This window comes from Centruroides sculpturatus, unplaced genomic scaffold, assembly GCF_000671375.1.
Source record: "Centruroides sculpturatus isolate CEXI.00-Female unplaced genomic scaffold, Cexi_2.0 scaffold173, whole genome shotgun sequence".
NCBI classification, from domain to species: domain Eukaryota; kingdom Metazoa; phylum Arthropoda; class Arachnida; order Scorpiones; family Buthidae; genus Centruroides; species Centruroides sculpturatus.
In genome coordinates this window covers 555,976-574,762 of record NW_019384380.1, presented here as the reverse complement: position 1 = coordinate 574,762, position 18,787 = coordinate 555,976, and the positions used below count along the sequence as shown (strand labels likewise).

The following is an 18,787-nucleotide window of genomic DNA, read 5'->3' as shown; positions in this document are numbered from 1 at the left end:
ATCGTAAAACCAAAATGTTACACTAACGCCTGCTTTAATTGTAATTAAACACAGAATTTCATTGTACTGGATTTCAAAATAATTAAATTTATTATTATTATTAAATTAATTTTAAAAATAAATAAATAAGTATATTCTAATATACGATGCTATTGCAAAATAACAAAAAAAAAAAAAAAAAAAACAATATTACTATAGGCTCTATAGGGACCCTCCATTAATTAATTACGTTTACAGTTTTTGAGCTAGTTCTGATCCCCTCCCTCTTCGTAGTGTTCAATGATGTACTTTTCGCCAGTGTTCATGATTTTATACAATATATGTTTGGTTCAAGGGAGTATGCGGGTCACATTCACAAGGTTACGTGAAAAATACAAGCAAACACGGTTAACTGACTTTCGAACAATCTTTATACGCTTATATATAGAAGAATTTAATACAATAACCGGCAAGCTTGGAACCGGAAGTGATCCGAATTTCTGAATTTTCTGTACGTAAGCTAAATATATACTGAAAAATATATGAAACAATGGAGAGTGAACCGACGAAAATATATTTAACGTCATATGTCAGCAGTCATACTGGAAGTAGTGACACACACTACTGAAACCAAAATAAGGCGGCTGGGAGGCAAATTACAGTTTTACTACAGCCCACCGAATTCAAAAACAGCGGCGGCCTTATCCATTGCGAGGCTCTTGGCGGCAGATCTTTGCTAGGCCCTTGTCCTTTGTGCAAAGTATGTGAATTGAAATAGTAGGCACTTATTAATATTAATATATACTGTACTATAAATTAAATTTATTTTATTGTTATAACTAATAGCCAAAGATAAAATAAAAAGTTTTAAATATCAACTTTTTTCTACTGGGTTGTTGCGCGAGGCCCCTCCAAGAGCGAGGCCCCGGGCGATTGCCCTGCTCGCCACCCCCTAAGGCCGCCACTGTTCAAAAATGGCCGATTTTCTGTAATTCCGGATTTCTGAAAGACTGATAAAAATGGCCAGATACTATATTAAATCGTGTAAAATGGATCGGATTGATGGAATAAGGAAACGCAACACTTACGCGATTTGCCAAAGTTGGATACTTTACTTTAGGACTTTCTACGGGAAAATGGCTCCTGTTTAAGTGCTAGAAACGTGAAAAAATTCCTTGAAACTCCACGCATCTAACACCTCAATAAAAGTAATTTTCCATAGAAAGTTCTTCCAGAGTATCTAATCTCGAGTTCTGTGAGTAATAACACAAAATGGTGTGAATATCACATGTTGCTGAGTTAGTATTACGTGATATTCATACAATTTCTTGGTACTAGTTCAGTGAATGTTCTTACTGAAGGAGTACACTCACAACAAATTCGTGTTATACCCATATAGCTCGAGATTAGATAACTGCAGGCATATTCCTATGTTAGATCGTCCAATCCAATCCTTCTTTATACCATGAAATGTTAAAACCCAAACACCATGAAAATGAAAACGGTGTTTTTTGCATGAAACAATATTAATTACGCTGTTATTCATCTTATTCGTCATTCGATTGGTTTAGCAGTTTGCATCATAAATACAGTAGACCTCCCTAAAACACTGTAGATAATTCCGTGTTATATGAATTCCATGTTGTACGAGTCACTTCGATTTTACAAATACATGAACCGTTCACAGCCCAGCACACCTATTTGTAAAATCTAAGTGACTCGTACAACATGGAATTCATATGACACGGAATTATCTACAGTATTATAGGAGGTCTACTGTAATTTGGTTTATGCGGTTTGTATTTACTTTCTATTTAAATCTAATGAGAAAAATTTCGTGAGAGTCAGCTTAGCGTCGTGTGAAATAACATCCTGCCATGAATTATCAGTCATTAATATCCTTTATATGATTAATTTACAGATAAATTCGTGACTTCAGAGAAAAATATTTTGAAATGCTTTCAAAATACGGTTCAAAATTCTTTCTTATTTTGAAAGTTATCATTTTTCGTAAAATAAACATTTTATTTGAAATAATTTCCTAAGTTTATATCAATTATTGCGTTAAAAATGAATGTGTTTAACTTTACAACATGTTTACGTTCTGTGGAATTTCTAATCACGTCGTAAATTTTAATAATATTTACTCAGGGTGATTCAAAAGTCTCCATACACTGGCAAAAAATTTACGTTATTATACATTTAGAAGTCATAGAATACGATATATGTGGGTAATATTTAACTGAATGTACATATTATATGCACAGATAACACATCCCTTCGGGTGGTTTGTATTTTGCATAAAGGCTTTTGTATTGCATTAGGCCTATACTGTACAGTTGAAGAGCACATGTAATTTGTTCTATGTGTTCTATAGTTAACGATTATTATGATAGATATGTTAAGTATAGCGATTACATCACTTTACAGGGAATCTTATGCTTACCTCGAACAATACAGTACAAGCATATTAGAGAGGTTGCGGCCTAAGTTTTCATCTCTCAAACGTGAACGTCGAACGTCGAGCGCCGCTTACAAGATAGCGGCGCTCGACGTTCGACGTTCACGTTTTAAAGATGAAAACTTCGGCCGCAACCTCTCTATTAATTACAACTAAAATGAAAACTCGGCTTTCTTGTAATCTTCAACAAAAGGATAGAGCGTTATTCGTGTCTAAATTATCATCGAGCATTGCTATAATTCTGTTTTCTAGTGAATAGTCTCCTTTATAACAAGTCTATAATGTGAGTAAATAAACAAAAGAATAATATTTATAATGCTTAAAATAAGCATTTACAATTTGTAACGATACTAGGAAGTGGCTTAGGCATTGTGTTAAACGAAATATTTATCAACCAATGATTAAATTCGACCTTTGAATGAATTCTACTAAAATTTACTTTGTATTTAAGAGATTCGGAGATTTGATGCAGAAAATAATTTACAAATTACACGGTATATTGAAGAGGAAAAATGCCTCCAAGATACGAGAAATGCTCAACCAAGCATTACTAAATTAATAGGATTTGATGCTTAAATATGTTATTTAACAACAGATTTATTTTTGAATGATATAAAGACTTTCAAAATATAAATGTAAGCCTGTATATAAAACTATACTCTTTCTACCTTGTTGCATTAAGAGGGCCTTTTTTCCCATATCCTGATAAGAGGCCCTTCAATCAAGAAGCAATAAATTTAAATACGTGAGATTCTAAACTATAACCTGGTAACTTCAGACCCTCAAATGTATACTAAAAAAGAACAAGGTGTCTTATTTAATCTGACATTTATCCATCGAACTGCCCAGCTTGGGAGATCCTGCCAGTAGCTTTGCTTAAGCTGGTATAGTTTTTTTTTAAGGAACGTCGGTGCACGTAAGCCTCCATACCTTGTGAAGATAGAGATTTATGGTGAATTTATATTATATTACAGTATCGTATAGTATATAGCCTATTATTACGAAATAACAGGCAGTTTTACTGAAAATGTATTTCAAAAACAATGAAATGACGAATCTATATTTAGTCTAAAAGTAATTACTTAATACATTTATGAAATTAAACTATGTTTACTATAATTTTATTTATCTTCTATTAGTTTAATAACAATTAATAATACAAAATTTATAAATTAGAAACTTTTATCTGCTTATGCCGAAAGGTCTAGAATAGCGATTTCTGGTTTCGTTAGAATTTCATTTCGATGTTCACCAGCATAAAATTTAAATTTAATATATATTTTTTTTAATTTTCAACTAAAAAATTCAAACTGAATTAACCTTGGATTATATTTCAAACTATTTTATTATATAGCTTATTAGACGATGCATTTTCTCGCGTTTTACCTGAAGTCTGCAAAGGGTACTCCTGAAGATCCGAGAAAGGATTTAAATCAGAAAAATAAATTTGCATTTTAAATTTGTTGTAATTTTCTCAATAACTTCACAACAAGCAGGTTGTAATGTAATTTATTCAATATTATATGACACTACAATTTCTAAAAAGGCATGAGAGGTAGCGTGGGATAATGCAACGCAACCAATAGGCGATCTGTCAAGAGGAGATGACTACTGGAAAGAATTTTGGACATGGGAGAGGCGAAAGGGATGCTTCCTATGGGAATATCGTCCCTATTTAGGTGTTAAACACGTGAAGAAAAGCCGAAAAACTCCACATGACTAGGTCGTTGGTCAGTCACCCGCGATTAGTATTTAGGATTGGATTTGTTGTATAGGGCACCGCGACACGTGGGCGATCTGCCAACAGGGAGATGTCTCCCAGGAGGACTTTCTATAAAAAACTGGCCCATATTTAGGTGTTACTAACGTGAAGAAGACCCGGAAAACTCCATGTGGTCAGCCTGTTAGCGGGCAAGAACACAGGATTAACTAGTAGTGCTCAGTGGTTTTATCCATTCTTCCACTGGTGGTTCAGTGTTTAATATATATTGGAATATATTAAGATTGTACACGTGTTAGAGTATATACACTATAATAATGTATATACATATATACAAGTTTAAAGTTTACTTTGCTTTTTAAAATATTTCTTCACTTGACTGTTGATAATTTTTGAAAATTCACTTGTCAATTGCAACCAACCGTTTATCAACACACTTCAAAAAATTCTGACAACTTAATGAAAATTATTAACGTGTCTTCTAGAAAAATAAATGGCAGTTAAGAGTTTAAAAAAGGAAAAACGTCCTTCAATTATATCTTATAATAGTCCATTTTGGAAAACAAGTTGACAAAGAAGATCGATTCTTCTTTATCTTTTCGATATAATGATATGTCATTAATAATTATTTTTATGGATTTTAAAGTACGTTTAAAGCTCTTTATTCACTTCTAAGAATTAGAAAAGGAATTGAATATTGGAAAAATAAAAAAATAACTTTTGATTTCTAGTTTCTGAAAAGAAAATAAGAAAATGACGGCATTACTTATAAAAATCGAACAATAAAACAAGTTTATTTTATAGAATTGTTATGAATAAACAGCCAGAATGACTACGAAACTTATTGCTATTTGAGAATCTACAATCTAAAAATGTCTTATTTAAAAAATAAATAAATAAACAATAATTTAACTTCAGTGTGTAGACATATTTGCAGTATGCTCTGAGGATTGGATCAGGTTTTATTTTTTATTCTTTCCATCATGCGGAGCGTTATAATTTCATGGAGCCCAGACGAATTTGAATTAGGGAACCCCATATACAGTATTGACTTCAGCTATTTTTCTTCCAAGAATATTTTATTTAAAAAAATTGGTGGGGGCCTCAGTAAATTTCCCTTTCTTTCCCCATAGGATAACGCGCTATTGCCTGTGGGTAGAAAGAGGATCTTTATTCGAGCCTATTGAGGATTCGGGGCTCACAATAGGGCGGTCGGATGGCAAGGAAGAGACTCGACATATTTAGGATGGACCACCCCAAATATGGACCCGTTCCCGAATTCCTCCGAGCGGTAAACTGACACCATAAGTTTCGAACTCAAATGACCTTGTTTGTAGAAATGATACATGTGTAACCAGAATGTTTGTTTATTGTTTATTGTTTAAAATTCCTGATGGTTTCATTCATCAAACTACTGTTTTTCTCTCCACTTCAAATGGTAATGTTGTTTGTAACAGAACAGGTAGATACAGTAAATGTACTGTATCTAAAGTAACTAAAAGTTTTTCTAAGGATAATTGGTAAATAATGACTAATTAATAATTTTTCCTAAATAATTGCTACATTATGATTACTTTGTATTTAACATAGAATATAAATAAACGATTATACATTTGTAAGCATAAGTACAGTTCAATAATTGTCCACCTTCTGTACAATCATATTCATCGAAATGTTTTTTTAAAGAGAAAAATTCTACCAAAAGAACGTTCTAAAACTCACCACCAGGTGAATAAATGGCGCCATTATAGTGATAATATAACAGAGATTATCAGAGAAAGAAAACGAAAATAAAATGGGATAAGGAAAATCAACACATGAGCCATCTGCCAAGGAGGGAGGCTTTCTGGGAGGAATTTCTATAGGAGATTGGTCCCTATTTAGTAATACACGTGATGTAAACCCGAAAAATTCCACGCAACAAGCCGTTGGTGTGGCCCGAACCCGCGACCGGTGTTAGTTTCGTGTGGACGATTTTGTTTATAAATATATTACTCATTGAACGAGTCAGCAAAAATGGATTTATTTATTTTCCAGGAAGGACCACTGAAGCAATGCATCACACATTTGTATATATTTATTTATTCATCCACCGAGTGCCACGTAAAAAATCCAAATTGACACAAAGTTTATTGGCATTTAATAATAAAAACTTAAAACACTGTAGAATTTTTATCTACTGGACTACTAAATAGCAGCATTTTAATTAACAGAAAGAAGAACAATTATACAAAAATAATTAAATGGAGAAAGTACACTTTAATTTAATGGAAATGCTGTTAAAAAGGGCCCAATTTACACTTCTCACCGGCCCTCTTGTTCCACCAATAGGTTGAGAAGGGCCTCTTATATATAAACTTAAATGAGTAGGCCTGTATTCTCGCTTCTAGGCTAATTTCACGTGCATGAGGCCCTAAGTTATAGTTTGTCTAGCTTAAAAATCCGGCCGTTTTGTTGAAGCTAAAAGGGAAAAATTTTGGCATATTGACTTTTATTACAGGCCTTATACCTTGTTAATTTTCTAAAACGTAACTCATAGATTGTGTACTTTAAACGTATTGCAATAATACTAAACAATTCAGTACAGAAGAAGGCTTTATGGCCGAGGCGGTTAAAGAATCAGAAATTCGAATCTGGGCGAGCAATTCTAGAATTTTTCTAGAATTATTCTCCCAGATTCTACTAACGTCCATTAGGATGCAAGTTCAGCTGACCAAGTTGGGTTTTCGGGGTTTTCTTCACGTATCTTACACCTAAATATGGACTAGTTTACCATAGAAAGTCCTCTCTACGGGCACTCCCTTTGTCAAATCGACCACGTGTTGCTTTATCGTATCCCATAGCTGTTTTAGAAATTTGTGGTCGTATAATATTAAATAAATTACATTCTAGCTCATTTGTTGTGAAATTACAGTGAAAATTATAACAAATATAAAATTAAAATTAATTTCTCTGATTTAAATCCATTCTCGGATCTTCAGGAGTACCCTTTGCAAACTTCAGATAAACGTGAGAAAATGAATCCTCGAGTAAGAAGAGAGGGGAAAAAAATAGATAAATGATCTGGTTTCGATCATCCGACAATAAAAAAAAAACAATTATAATAAATTGTCCTCTACATAAGGGTGATAAAATAGATCCAACCAGTTACAGAAGACCTTGAAGATTATATAATAAATATATGCCAAATCGTGCATTTGCCACTAATTTTGAGTGTGACACTTCTCAATTTAATGTTAATTAATAGACATTTAAGTAATTAAAGTTTAATTATTAAATTGATACTAAATAAAATTATTTTATGCAATTTTATAGATTTCTATTGTTAAAATACGATCAAACATTTAAAATATTTTCGTGATTGAACCGGTTTGATTCAGTAGATAACTAGTTAAACTTGTTTGAATGAACGTTGAAAAGGTATTTCTTTAAGTATTTACTATTTAAATACCTTTATAATAATCATACACTTCGTATATAAAGGATAAATTAAATATTTTCATATCTTTAATCGGTTTTCCTGAATGAACTCTGAGATTGCATATTGGGAAGTAATTACAAATTGCATCAATGTATAGTAATGTCACTTATGTTTAGCAAAAAAATATGAATTATTAACATTTATTCGCTTGAAAATAGCATTATATATTTTTATAATTTACGCAAAAATAAAGGAAAACGAGCCAAGAAAGTGAATTTTGCAAAGGGAAGGCATTCAGCAATTTTAAATAGCAAAAGACTATCAAATTTTGACTTGTACAAAGAAAATTAATTATAATTATTTACTTTCATTGTTTATGTGTATTATTTTTCCATAATTTATGTTAAAACAAGAGAAACAAGCTGAGAACGTGAATTATGCAAAGCGAAGGCATTCAGCCATCCTAAATTGCAATGGACTATCCAATTATGATTTAAACAAAGAAAACTGACGTAATTAACGGAAATAAATGTATGTTTTCTTTATATGTACAATACATTAATTTTTTTTCTGGTAATTTTATAAACAGAAATTCGAGAATTTTAGTAATCAGGAAAAGGTGGGTGAAGAAAACGATCAGGAAATCCCATCGCTTGTGAGATACTTTCTCTTTCAAAATACTATGAATGATTTTAACGTAATGAAGCGAGAAATGAAGGAAGCGGTTACAAATGGAATTTTTATAAAAGAATAATAAAATATTTATAGAAATGTTTTACAAAAACAAAGGTCTAAAATTATGTCCAAAATTCATACGTAATGCCCAATAAATTGTAAGCATTCTACAAGTTGTAAAGACCTTTATATAAACTCATAACATTTAATTTAATATTTTACATAAATAAATTAAAATACACTCAAAATTTAATAAAATATTGCAAAGTTGACATTCTGAAAACAAACAAAATAACGAGTAAAATCGTCATTAAGTTCGAGATACTACACACGAATCTCTCTATCTCCTCAACCTCTCGACCTTTAAACACTAAAATTTAAGAACATTTATTCCCCGAATATACAAACCTCTATGCAAAATTTCAGAAATTTCTGACAAAAGGCACAGGAGTTATTAAGCTTTAAAATGGGGGAATATAATCGTGCCCCTCATACACTCACACTAACAACCATGCATACAGAGGAAAAACCCCAAATTTTTTTGCACTTCTCGACATTTAAATGTGTCCTAAGTCTAAAAATGTAAAAATATTGGGGTCATTTTTTGACTTTCTCTGTAAAACGAAATTTTAAATCGTATATCACAAGTAATTGCGAAATCCTATTGAAATCTCGCTGTCATGACACACTTTTGATCCAGTTAAAGTGTTTATTTCCTGTAAATTATTGATGTTTACTATCACTCTATGTAAATTAACCGAAACTTAATTTTAATTTAGTCGAACCTGCGAATAACGGACACTGACGAGAACGTAAAATGGCTCTCGTTCAGGGAGTGGAGGAGTTGTTCGGAGATGATTCTGCGTGCATTTTAAACAGAAACCTTCCTTAAAAAATGGCCGCCGTTTAAAGGTGAGCGTCATTGGAGGTTTTACTGTATTAATAAATTAACGAAGTTATTGTAATTTATCATTTAATTGATTTTTTTAATCACTAAAATTCATAAAAATAAGGGAAAAAATGAAATGAAATGTTAAATATTTTGTTAATGAAGTTAAATAGATGAAAATCGAGACCGGATATAGAAAGCTTGGGGTCAGAGGTCTTGATTAACCATATTTGAACACCCAGTGTTAACAGGAAGTCAAAATAATACTTGATACAGTCAAACCTCTAAACAACGGCCACTGGTAGGAACGTAATAATTGCCGTTATTTACAGGTTTTAGTGTAGGCTTTTTACAAAGAAACGTTTCCGGATAAATGGAGGCGTCCGTTGTAGACAGGTTGCCATTGCTGAATGCTCGACTGCATCCAGAATTTCAAGGATCCATTACAATGCTCTGTATGTGAATTCTAGTTTAACAATTAGAATTCTTTGACAGATAATTATATTATTTAAATATATATATATATTAAAATTAATTTTAGAAGANACATTTTAAAATAATGAACACGAAGCACGCTTCATCGATTACAATAAAATTGCATTTTTTACAATGGCGCTCGTTATCTCATCACTATAAAATCCGCGTTTTTTTACCTTCAATAAGTCTTTAAAAACATAAAAAATACAATAAAATTTTAATTAAATTAATTATATTTTTAAGTTTTATTCGTTAAAAAAAACGCAGAATTTTCCCTACAAGTTAAACAAAAAGAGTGCCAAGGTTACTATATAATTGCAAGATACTATAAATATAGGTTATTTAATAACCTATATTCGTATATTAAGGACGTTTTAAAAGTACAGTCCGACCTGTAACCACGGCCACCTGTAAACTGCGGACATTGCTTTATTTTTTTCTGAGGGAGAAACGTGTAAATTTTTATATTTTATGTGTTTGAATTTTTGACCTGACGCCTACATTAACCGGTTACAAAACTGGAAATCGAAACTAAAAGATGCAAAGTAATTTCCTTGTATTGTAAATACCGAGAACATGCCGCAAATTATCATCAATTTTTCTGGTGTCAACAACAATAACAATGATTCAAACTATAAAATTCCAATGTTAAATTATCTCCCTATTATCTGTAAGTTAATTTAAATCGTGTTAAATAATTATCTTTGTGTTATACTTTCAATTTATTATCATTATCAGGAGCTGATAACAGACGAAAAATGTCTCGTCCCGACGAATTTTTCTCGCTCGTTTCTTTAAATATTACTAGACGAAAACCTCGTGTTACTTCCTTTTTGTAACTTTAACACTGAAAAAATTATTTTTATGTAATAAAATTGCTTATGTTTGAGTTAAAAGTTGCACAATTTTTGTCTTTCCTTTACGGAATGAATCGTCAGAACGTGTTCCAAGTACACTTTCCCATTGTATCCTTCCTTTCTTAGCAGAGTTTTCTGCACACGAAGGTGTGTTTTAGAATTAAAATCGTGTAAAAAAAAACGATAAAATATTAATTTTTAAAATAGTTTTTATGCGTGTGGTCTACCTAACGTGAGAAATACACCTTTATAAGTGTCGTTGTCTCGGTGTAATGCCCTCCACACTAGTTACGTCACACGTAAACTACACTAGAACCCCGAAATATCGATTTTTTTTAGTGTTTCTAGTGTAGTCTACCTTGACGTGCGAAATACACCTTTATAAGTGTCGTTATCTCTGTTTATACCCTACACAAGATTAGTTACGTCACACATAAACTACACTAGAACCCCTAAACATCGATTTTCTTTATTGTTTCTAGTGTGGTCTACCTCTAATACACTTCTACCAGTGTCTTCGTTATCTCGGTGTAATGTCCTCCGTGCTTGTTACGTCACACTTCAATGATTTTTTTAGTGTTTCTAGTGTAATCTTATAAGGTATTATTCGCGTATTAACGTTAAAAGATGTTATAATTATAAAGGATAAAGTTTTCTAAACGAGAAATGACGTCTGAGTTACATCACATCGTGTAACACCTGTTCTAGTATTGTGACGTCAGTTCGCAGTACCCACAAACGCCGTAGTTGTAAAATCCGGCAGGTATTTATCGTTAGTGCTCCATTGATGCGGCTCGTTTATGGTTATTTGCAATTGTGATAACTTTTAATACAGAACACAACACAAACAATGGGTAAAGTAGGTAATACAGAACTATACTGGGAAGACATTTTGGTCATTGTTATATACTTTATACTCGTCTTAGCTGTAGGATTATGGGTAAGTTAATTATAATAAGTTCTACAACAGTAAGTACAATACGAAAATCTCCCACAATTACTTAGATTATTAATTTTAAAGTTAATTTGTGACGTCAATTCGATTACTTAAACTTATTTAAGTAATTCCCTTTTAGTTTTTTACATTTATTTATTTTTTTTTACTTTTGGGTCCATATTTTTGGGCCAATTTAACCCGTTTATTTACGTGTTTAAGGCGCGGATTACGTTAAAGCAGCATTAAGTAACGATCTTTATCATTTGCGAAATTCGAATTTATCAATTAAACTTTGCATAATTTTAATTCCGTTTTAAGAAATAATTGCACATTCCCGTTTAATTATAATTAAGCATTAGTTAATTTCGATATGTCACCCGTCGATACAACTGACAGTTCGCTGATAATTAAGTAAAAATACAAGAAAAAAATGGCTCACAAACTGTATAAGAAGCCCATTAATGATGCTCTTAATTGTATTTCTGCCCATGAAATATATAATAAATTATTAATGAGAATTAAATAATTAAAAAAAAATACACAACTCAATTAATTTTTTTACAGCAGGAAATACAATTAAACGTTCTTTTCCGTGCGTTAAAATAAATTACTCAATAGGGACGAGTCGACAGAATTCTAAACAATTCGACCCCAGAATTGATTTTTATAAAATAATAAATTTAATTTTAATTCTCTCAGCGTTTTAAAATGGATATTTTTTTGTTTTTTTGCTTAAATAATCAAAAATTCTTATAAATATTTTAATTATTTAATATTTATAAAGTGTTTATTCTTCGTGACAATTCATTTTATAAATGTGATTCATGTATTTTCTGGGGTGGAGTCGTGTTTATATTTTAATTTAAAATAATAAATTCATTGTTAAAATTAAATTATTTAAATAATTTAATTATTTTAATTTTTAGTCGTCATACAAAAGCATAAGAGACAGCGTCAGTGGGTATTTCCTAGCAAACAGGAGCATGCACTGGATACCTGTAAGTACCCTACAATTTGTAAACTGAATTATAGTAGTTTTTAAAGGGTTTTCTATAAGGGCACCCCCTCGAAGATCCGGATTTATAATGCTCGTAATCCACCACAAACTGTTAAATATATTTATATACAGGGTGGCCCAAAAATCGATTAACAGCTCGCTGTGTTAAGTCAGGGCTTTCCCAAACTTTGACTGTCCCTTATCGACTCTTCTCTTTTTTTTTTTTCTTGCTAATAATAACTCTAACGACACAATAAATTGGGTGAGGTAGTGTCAAATTTGCATCCTTAACTGTCGTGTACACTTACAACCCGTTTAACTAAACAATTTTTAATGAACCCCCCAAAAAAAGTACTTTATCGATCTTTATGGACCACCTGTTTTATGCTCGTTCTACTTAAATTCCTGCAGACAGAAACGTTTCAGTCTACAGCGGTTAAACTGACTTTTGGGCCACCCTTTATATAAGACGAGGAAACTAGTTTTTTAAGTATTCTCTTCGTGTAGAGTTAATGATTTCTATTTAGATTCAGGCATTTTACAATTCTCAGAAAAGTTTAATGAAAAATTTTTCTACGAACGATTTAAAAATTTCATCATAAGACACCTTTTTTTAACCGCTAATAAAACACCACTTCACACTCTTCACACTAAAAATAAGAAAAAGAAAACATTTCTAATTGATTTATATTCATTTCAACCGTTAAATTACTCAAACAGAACAATTTAAAATGTATTTTTAACATTGTTTTCCTTCAATACTCGGTTCCATACTTCAAAGTTTAAATACGCGCTTATTTAACAGAATTTTAAATTCGTAAGAATTTAGAAGTAATTAGAATATAATTAACTAAGTAATAATTTAGATAAGTTTAATTAAATTTAATTAATTAATTAATTATAAACGTTAATTAACTTCCAGGTTGGTGCATCCCTATTTGCTAGCAACATAGGAAGTGGACATTTTATTGGTTTAGCTGGTTCGGGTGCAAGTTCCGGTATTGGAATTGCAACGTTCGAATTGAATGTAAGTTTATGTTTAAGTGTATTTTTTACTAAATATATTGTTTTATGTATTATATATAATTTACCTGAACAGGTAAATCGAATTACTTATCTAACAGGGTCCAAAGTTTGAACAGTATCACTTTATAATAATAAAATACCGCATTAAAACTATTTCAGTTTTATCAATTGTTTATTTTTCCGTAAATTTTACTTCTATGCTTTTATATATTAAAGTAAAACCTGTCTAAAACGGAACCTGATTAAAGGGGAAACGTGCAAAAACGGAAATAATCCAGTCGACCCCCCTATAATACTGTTGATTTTTCCGTTTTATATGAATTCCATGTTGTACGAGTCACTTAGATTTTACAAATACGTGAGCCGTTCACAGCCCGGCACACGTATTTGTAAAATCTAAGTGACTCGTACAACATGGAATTCATATAAAACGGAAAAATCAACAGTGTTATAGGGGGGTCGACTTGTATATTCGGTACTGTTCGATTCCGGTTTACACAGGTTTTACTTTTAAAAGCTCTTATTTACTTTCTTCTTCATTTATAAATTTAAATTTAATTAATTCTTTTACTTGTACTTGTATTTTACTTCGATTATAGTAATATATAGTCGAACCTCCGATACAACGGCCATTAAATAATTTTAGTATTTTATACGTAATTTATCTTTTATGATTTAAAATCAAGTAAAGTTTATGAAAAATAAAGTACTAAAATGGCCGTTGTTAGGAGGTGGACGTTATTAGATGTTCGACTGTATATAAAGTAAAGTAAGAGTAGATTGCATTTGTATTTTAAAGTACAGTAAAACCTGTGTTAATTAACAGGTCTCACGTGGCAGGTTTCCGTTTTGAACAGGTTTTACTGTATTTACTTCGATTTTACATCTTAATTTAGTATAAATGAGTAAAGTATGAGTAAGTACTTATTTATCTCTTTAATTAAAAGTGTAAAAGTCAAACCTCTGAATAACGGACACTGATGGAAAGACCCAACAATAGCCGTTGTTCGGAGGTGGCCGTTACTGGAGATTCGATTGTATATAAAGTAATAATTAACCTTTTAATAATGGCCATTTTGACCGTGTTTAGAGGTTTAACTTTTACGCTTTTAGATAAATTACGGCTCATCTTTTAAGTACTTTACACATTTATACTTTAAAATACTTCAATAATTTATTATTTTTATTGTTTTTTTTAAATTATAATTTAATTTTCTATCCTAGGCATTATACATTCTGTTAATTTTGGGATGGCTGTTCGTTCCTGTTTACATGGCATCCGGAGTGAGTATAACGTTTTACTGGCTTTACTGCGTGAATTTTTGGGTGTAGGATCATGGGGTCTAGTCTTAAATTTCGATAATTCGGTATCCAAAGTCAACAAGAGGTGGCACATATGAAGTGGCGTCACACGTCTCCACGTTTTGGTATCCGAGTGTACAACGTAAACTTTCCTTCGCTATTGATTAACAGTAAATAAAATGAACTGTAAATGCCGAAAATTAAATAAATAATGTAAATATCTAGCTACTGGATTGTTTACCGAACACTAAACATGATAGACAATTCGATCGGTATCTTTGAAGCACTTAATCTTAAGTGGCATGAGTAAATCTGATAAGTGAACCAATGCTTACTCATCTTTACATCTCGCTATTTAATTTGTCCTTGTAAATATAGAAAATGTTATCTATAATAATTGCAAATTTTATAGAAATCGTTTCAAGTTTTATCAATTGTAAGGAACTAGAGACGAGTTTATCTTCAGAACAAACCCAAGAAAGTCTTGAAGCACTCGATCTTAAATGGCGTGGCCAAATTAGTGGAATTGTTCTAAAGAATTTTCTAAAGAAATAGCAAATTTATGGTAGGGAAATAGGAGAAAATACTATTATATTATTGCTAAAGTCAATAGAATGAAGTAGAGGAAGCGAAGAAGACTTAATAACATTCAGATAACAGAAAACAATAATGGCACTACCACGTGAGGAAGAGTTTTGGCATAGGTTCAGTAGGTCTAATTCGGTATCCAAGGCAACAAGAGGCTTACTTGGCATATTTTAAGCCTTATATTGCGATTTAGTTGTTCAAATGTGCCACATAAACCACCCTTTTGTATTGCTAGTCTTCTGGTGACTAGGCCCCCAAGACAGGATTTGGACCTGTTGTGATCGTAAGTTGTAATGTATAAGGGGCCCTTCCCTCCTAACACATAATATAAACTTCGCCTGGTAGAGTAAGGCCCTGAGTTAGTTTGTAACTTAGGGCCTTACTCTACGAGGCTGTGTTAAATTTGATTCTGTATAGGACTATAAAATTGATTCTTAGAAGGTGAAATTCTGTGAATTCAAATCGATTTTAATAGAAAAACATTTTGAAATTTAACAGGATATGATGAGTACTTCGTATTATGTACAGTACAGTACAGTACAGTCTGTCGCAGTATAACGGATATAAAAACAATAAACATAAATAATTCTAATAAATTATATTAATTCTAATTAAATTCGTACGACTTAATTAAGCATTATAAGCTACTTAAGATTAATATAAGGTTTTACAAGTTTAAATGATCAATATGAGGCTTTTTAATCGTGTAAAATTTAATTTAGCAGAAGAGTTAAATGAACTTTAATTAGTTCAATGATGGAGACACAATTAATTAAAATAAAAATCCGGCAACGAGTGGTGTAACTTACTCGGCAAAAATATGTGCAACCCCGTCTCTTATGGGATTTTATTGTAAAAACTTTGATTAATTATTAGAAAACGGCAAAAAAGCTTAAATTTCAGGTGGAGATGAGTTTTATAAAAGAAAAAAAGAATTTAAAATGCTAATAACGAGTAAAATCTTCATTAAAAGTCCGATTCCACTCGAGATATAACACATCACCCCTTCTATCTCCTTACACTTTCGACCTTTAACCTCCAAAATTTAATGACATCAGTGCCTCTAATACACAAACCTCCTAGCAAATTTTCAGAGATTTTCGGCATAACGCAAAGGAGTTACTAAGCTTCAGATTGGGTGTACAAAATTGTGTACACACAACACACTTAACACAAACACAATACAAGCACAATATATGCACAATACAAGCACAATACAAGCACAACACAAGCACAATACAAGCACAATATATGCACAACACAAGCACAATACAAGCACAATATATGCACAACACAAGCACAACACAAGCACAATACAACCACATTACAACCACAATACAACCATAACCCAAACACAATGCACAGTACAAACATAATACAAACACAATACAGGCACAATACAACCATAACCCAAACACAATGCATGCACAGTACAAACTTAACACAAACACAATACAGGCACAATACACACACAAAAGAACAACTAGACATTTTTACATTTCTCGATGTTTCAAAGTACCCCAAGTCCAAAAATAAAAAATTTGGGGGATCATTTTGACCGATTGCCATACTTTCAGTTAGGAAAGTAAAATATATATATATATTAAAATTAATTTTAGAAGATAATAGAACTTAAATTTTAATTATAATTTTACAACTAGGTATACACGATGCCAGAATATCTCAGGAAACGTTTCGGAGGCCAAAGAATCAGGATATATTTATCAGTTCTCGCTCTTCTCTTATACGTATTTACTAAAATTTCGGTAAGTTTTAAGGGTAACAATTGAAAATAATTCATAATTCATTCATAATTTTAATATTTCAAAAACAATTTTAGGCTGATTTATACGCTGGAGCCATATTCATCAATCAGTCGATTAAGCTGGAGTTATACAGTTCAGTTCTAACCTTATTAGTAATATCGGCGCTGTTTACCATATCCGGTATGTAAATTTAATAAACCTTAACCCGTCCTTACGATCCCTACACGACATTAATGTGATATTTAAATAATTTTAGGAGGTTTAACGGCGGTTATGTGGACAGATTCGGCTCAGACCGTGTTAATGCTCATAGGTGCCTTCGTTTTAATGATACTGAGTAAGTACAAATTGTAACGCGATAAAATTAATTATAATTAAGTTTTAATTGTGTTTTAATTGTTTTTAAGGTTTTATTAGAGTCGGAGGTTACACCGAATTACTCGAGAAATTTGCTATGGCTCAACCCAATGATAGTTATATAGGGTATGGCATAGATAATAAGTCTTGCAGTTTGCCACCCGACAATTACAAGCATCTTTTAAGAAGCGCGAGCGATCCAGAATTACCTTGGACCGGAATTACCTTTGGCTTGACAATATCAGCAGTCTGGTATTGGTGCTCTGACCAGGTATGTGATTACAGTAACTTAACAATACTCTTGTTATAAATTAGTAGAATCAGGCTTGATTTACACTTAATTTATAAAATACAAGAGGCTCTTCCGGCTCACAGTGGCCGAGTGAATAGAACCAGTGAACAATGGTATCTGGTCACGGGTTTCTTGACGTTTGTAACATCTAAATAAGAGCCAGTTTCATGTAGAAAGTCCTCCCAGGAGGAATACCGCTCACGAGTTGAGTTGCAGTATATAAATAAGAGGTCTTTCACCAAGTAATGAATTTAAATATATGAGGTCCTCCGTTGTAGTTTGTTTAGCTTATACAGAGGACTTAATTTGTCATTATGTAGCAGGCAACATGCACTTTTAAGTAGTGATTACTTCATTATAATTAATTCGCGCGCCATTCTTTTATACAAAAAAAGTACAGTCAAACCTCCCATAATGGCGGCCATTTTGGGGTAACATTTCTTTTTGAAATATACAACTTCAAACAATGTTATTTTTTTTTATGTTCTAGTCAGTGGCCAATAATCAGGGGTTCGACTGTGCTCTGTTATTGTTAGGTTGTTATAGTAACAAATTTAACGAGGTTTTTTAGAATCCAATTTCTTGGAAACGTTCAGAATGAAGTTCAAATTCGCCAATAAAAGGTTACAAATTAAAAATTAACGTATTTAATTATATAACAGGTCATAGTCCAGAGAGCTTTGTCAGCTAGAAGCATGGTTCACGCTAAAGCCGGATGTATACTTGCTGGTTATCTGAAGTTACTACCACTTTACCTTTTGGTACTCCCAGGAATGGCTGCTCGCATATTGTTCCCAGGTTCATATTTTCATATTTATTTACGTTTTTTTTATTACCTTTAGCGAGAAATACTAAAAAAATAGTGTATTACAATTAAAGATATCGTCGCTTGCTCCGATCCAAAAAAATGCGAAGAGGCTTGCGGAATTAAAACTGGATGCACCAATGTAGCATATCCTATGTTAGTTCTTAACCTTATGCCAGCAGGTAACGTATTGATAATTCGTTATGCAACAGATATTAATAAAAATATTAATTGTTAT

The 18,787-nt window shown here is 31.8% G+C and overlaps 1 protein-coding gene across 1 annotated transcript in view; it reads left to right on the top strand.

The window, feature by feature from the left end:
* The first annotated feature begins 11,226 nt into the window (after nucleotides 1–11,226).
* Nucleotides 11,227–18,787, top strand: part of LOC111617873 (sodium/glucose cotransporter 4-like) — an 18,848-nt gene continuing 11,287 nt past the window's right edge. The window contains exons 1-10 of the mRNA XM_023359205.1: nucleotides 11,227–11,419; nucleotides 12,343–12,414; nucleotides 13,336–13,440; nucleotides 14,664–14,723; nucleotides 16,991–17,095; nucleotides 17,170–17,275; nucleotides 17,352–17,432; nucleotides 17,503–17,723; nucleotides 18,407–18,542; nucleotides 18,624–18,731. Coding sequence (XP_023214973.1) covers nucleotides 11,330–11,419; nucleotides 12,343–12,414; nucleotides 13,336–13,440; nucleotides 14,664–14,723; nucleotides 16,991–17,095; nucleotides 17,170–17,275; nucleotides 17,352–17,432; nucleotides 17,503–17,723; nucleotides 18,407–18,542; nucleotides 18,624–18,731 — 1,084 coding nt within the window. The 5' untranslated portion in view covers nucleotides 11,227–11,329. The remainder of the gene's footprint in view (nucleotides 11,420–12,342; nucleotides 12,415–13,335; nucleotides 13,441–14,663; nucleotides 14,724–16,990; nucleotides 17,096–17,169; nucleotides 17,276–17,351; nucleotides 17,433–17,502; nucleotides 17,724–18,406; nucleotides 18,543–18,623; nucleotides 18,732–18,787) is intronic.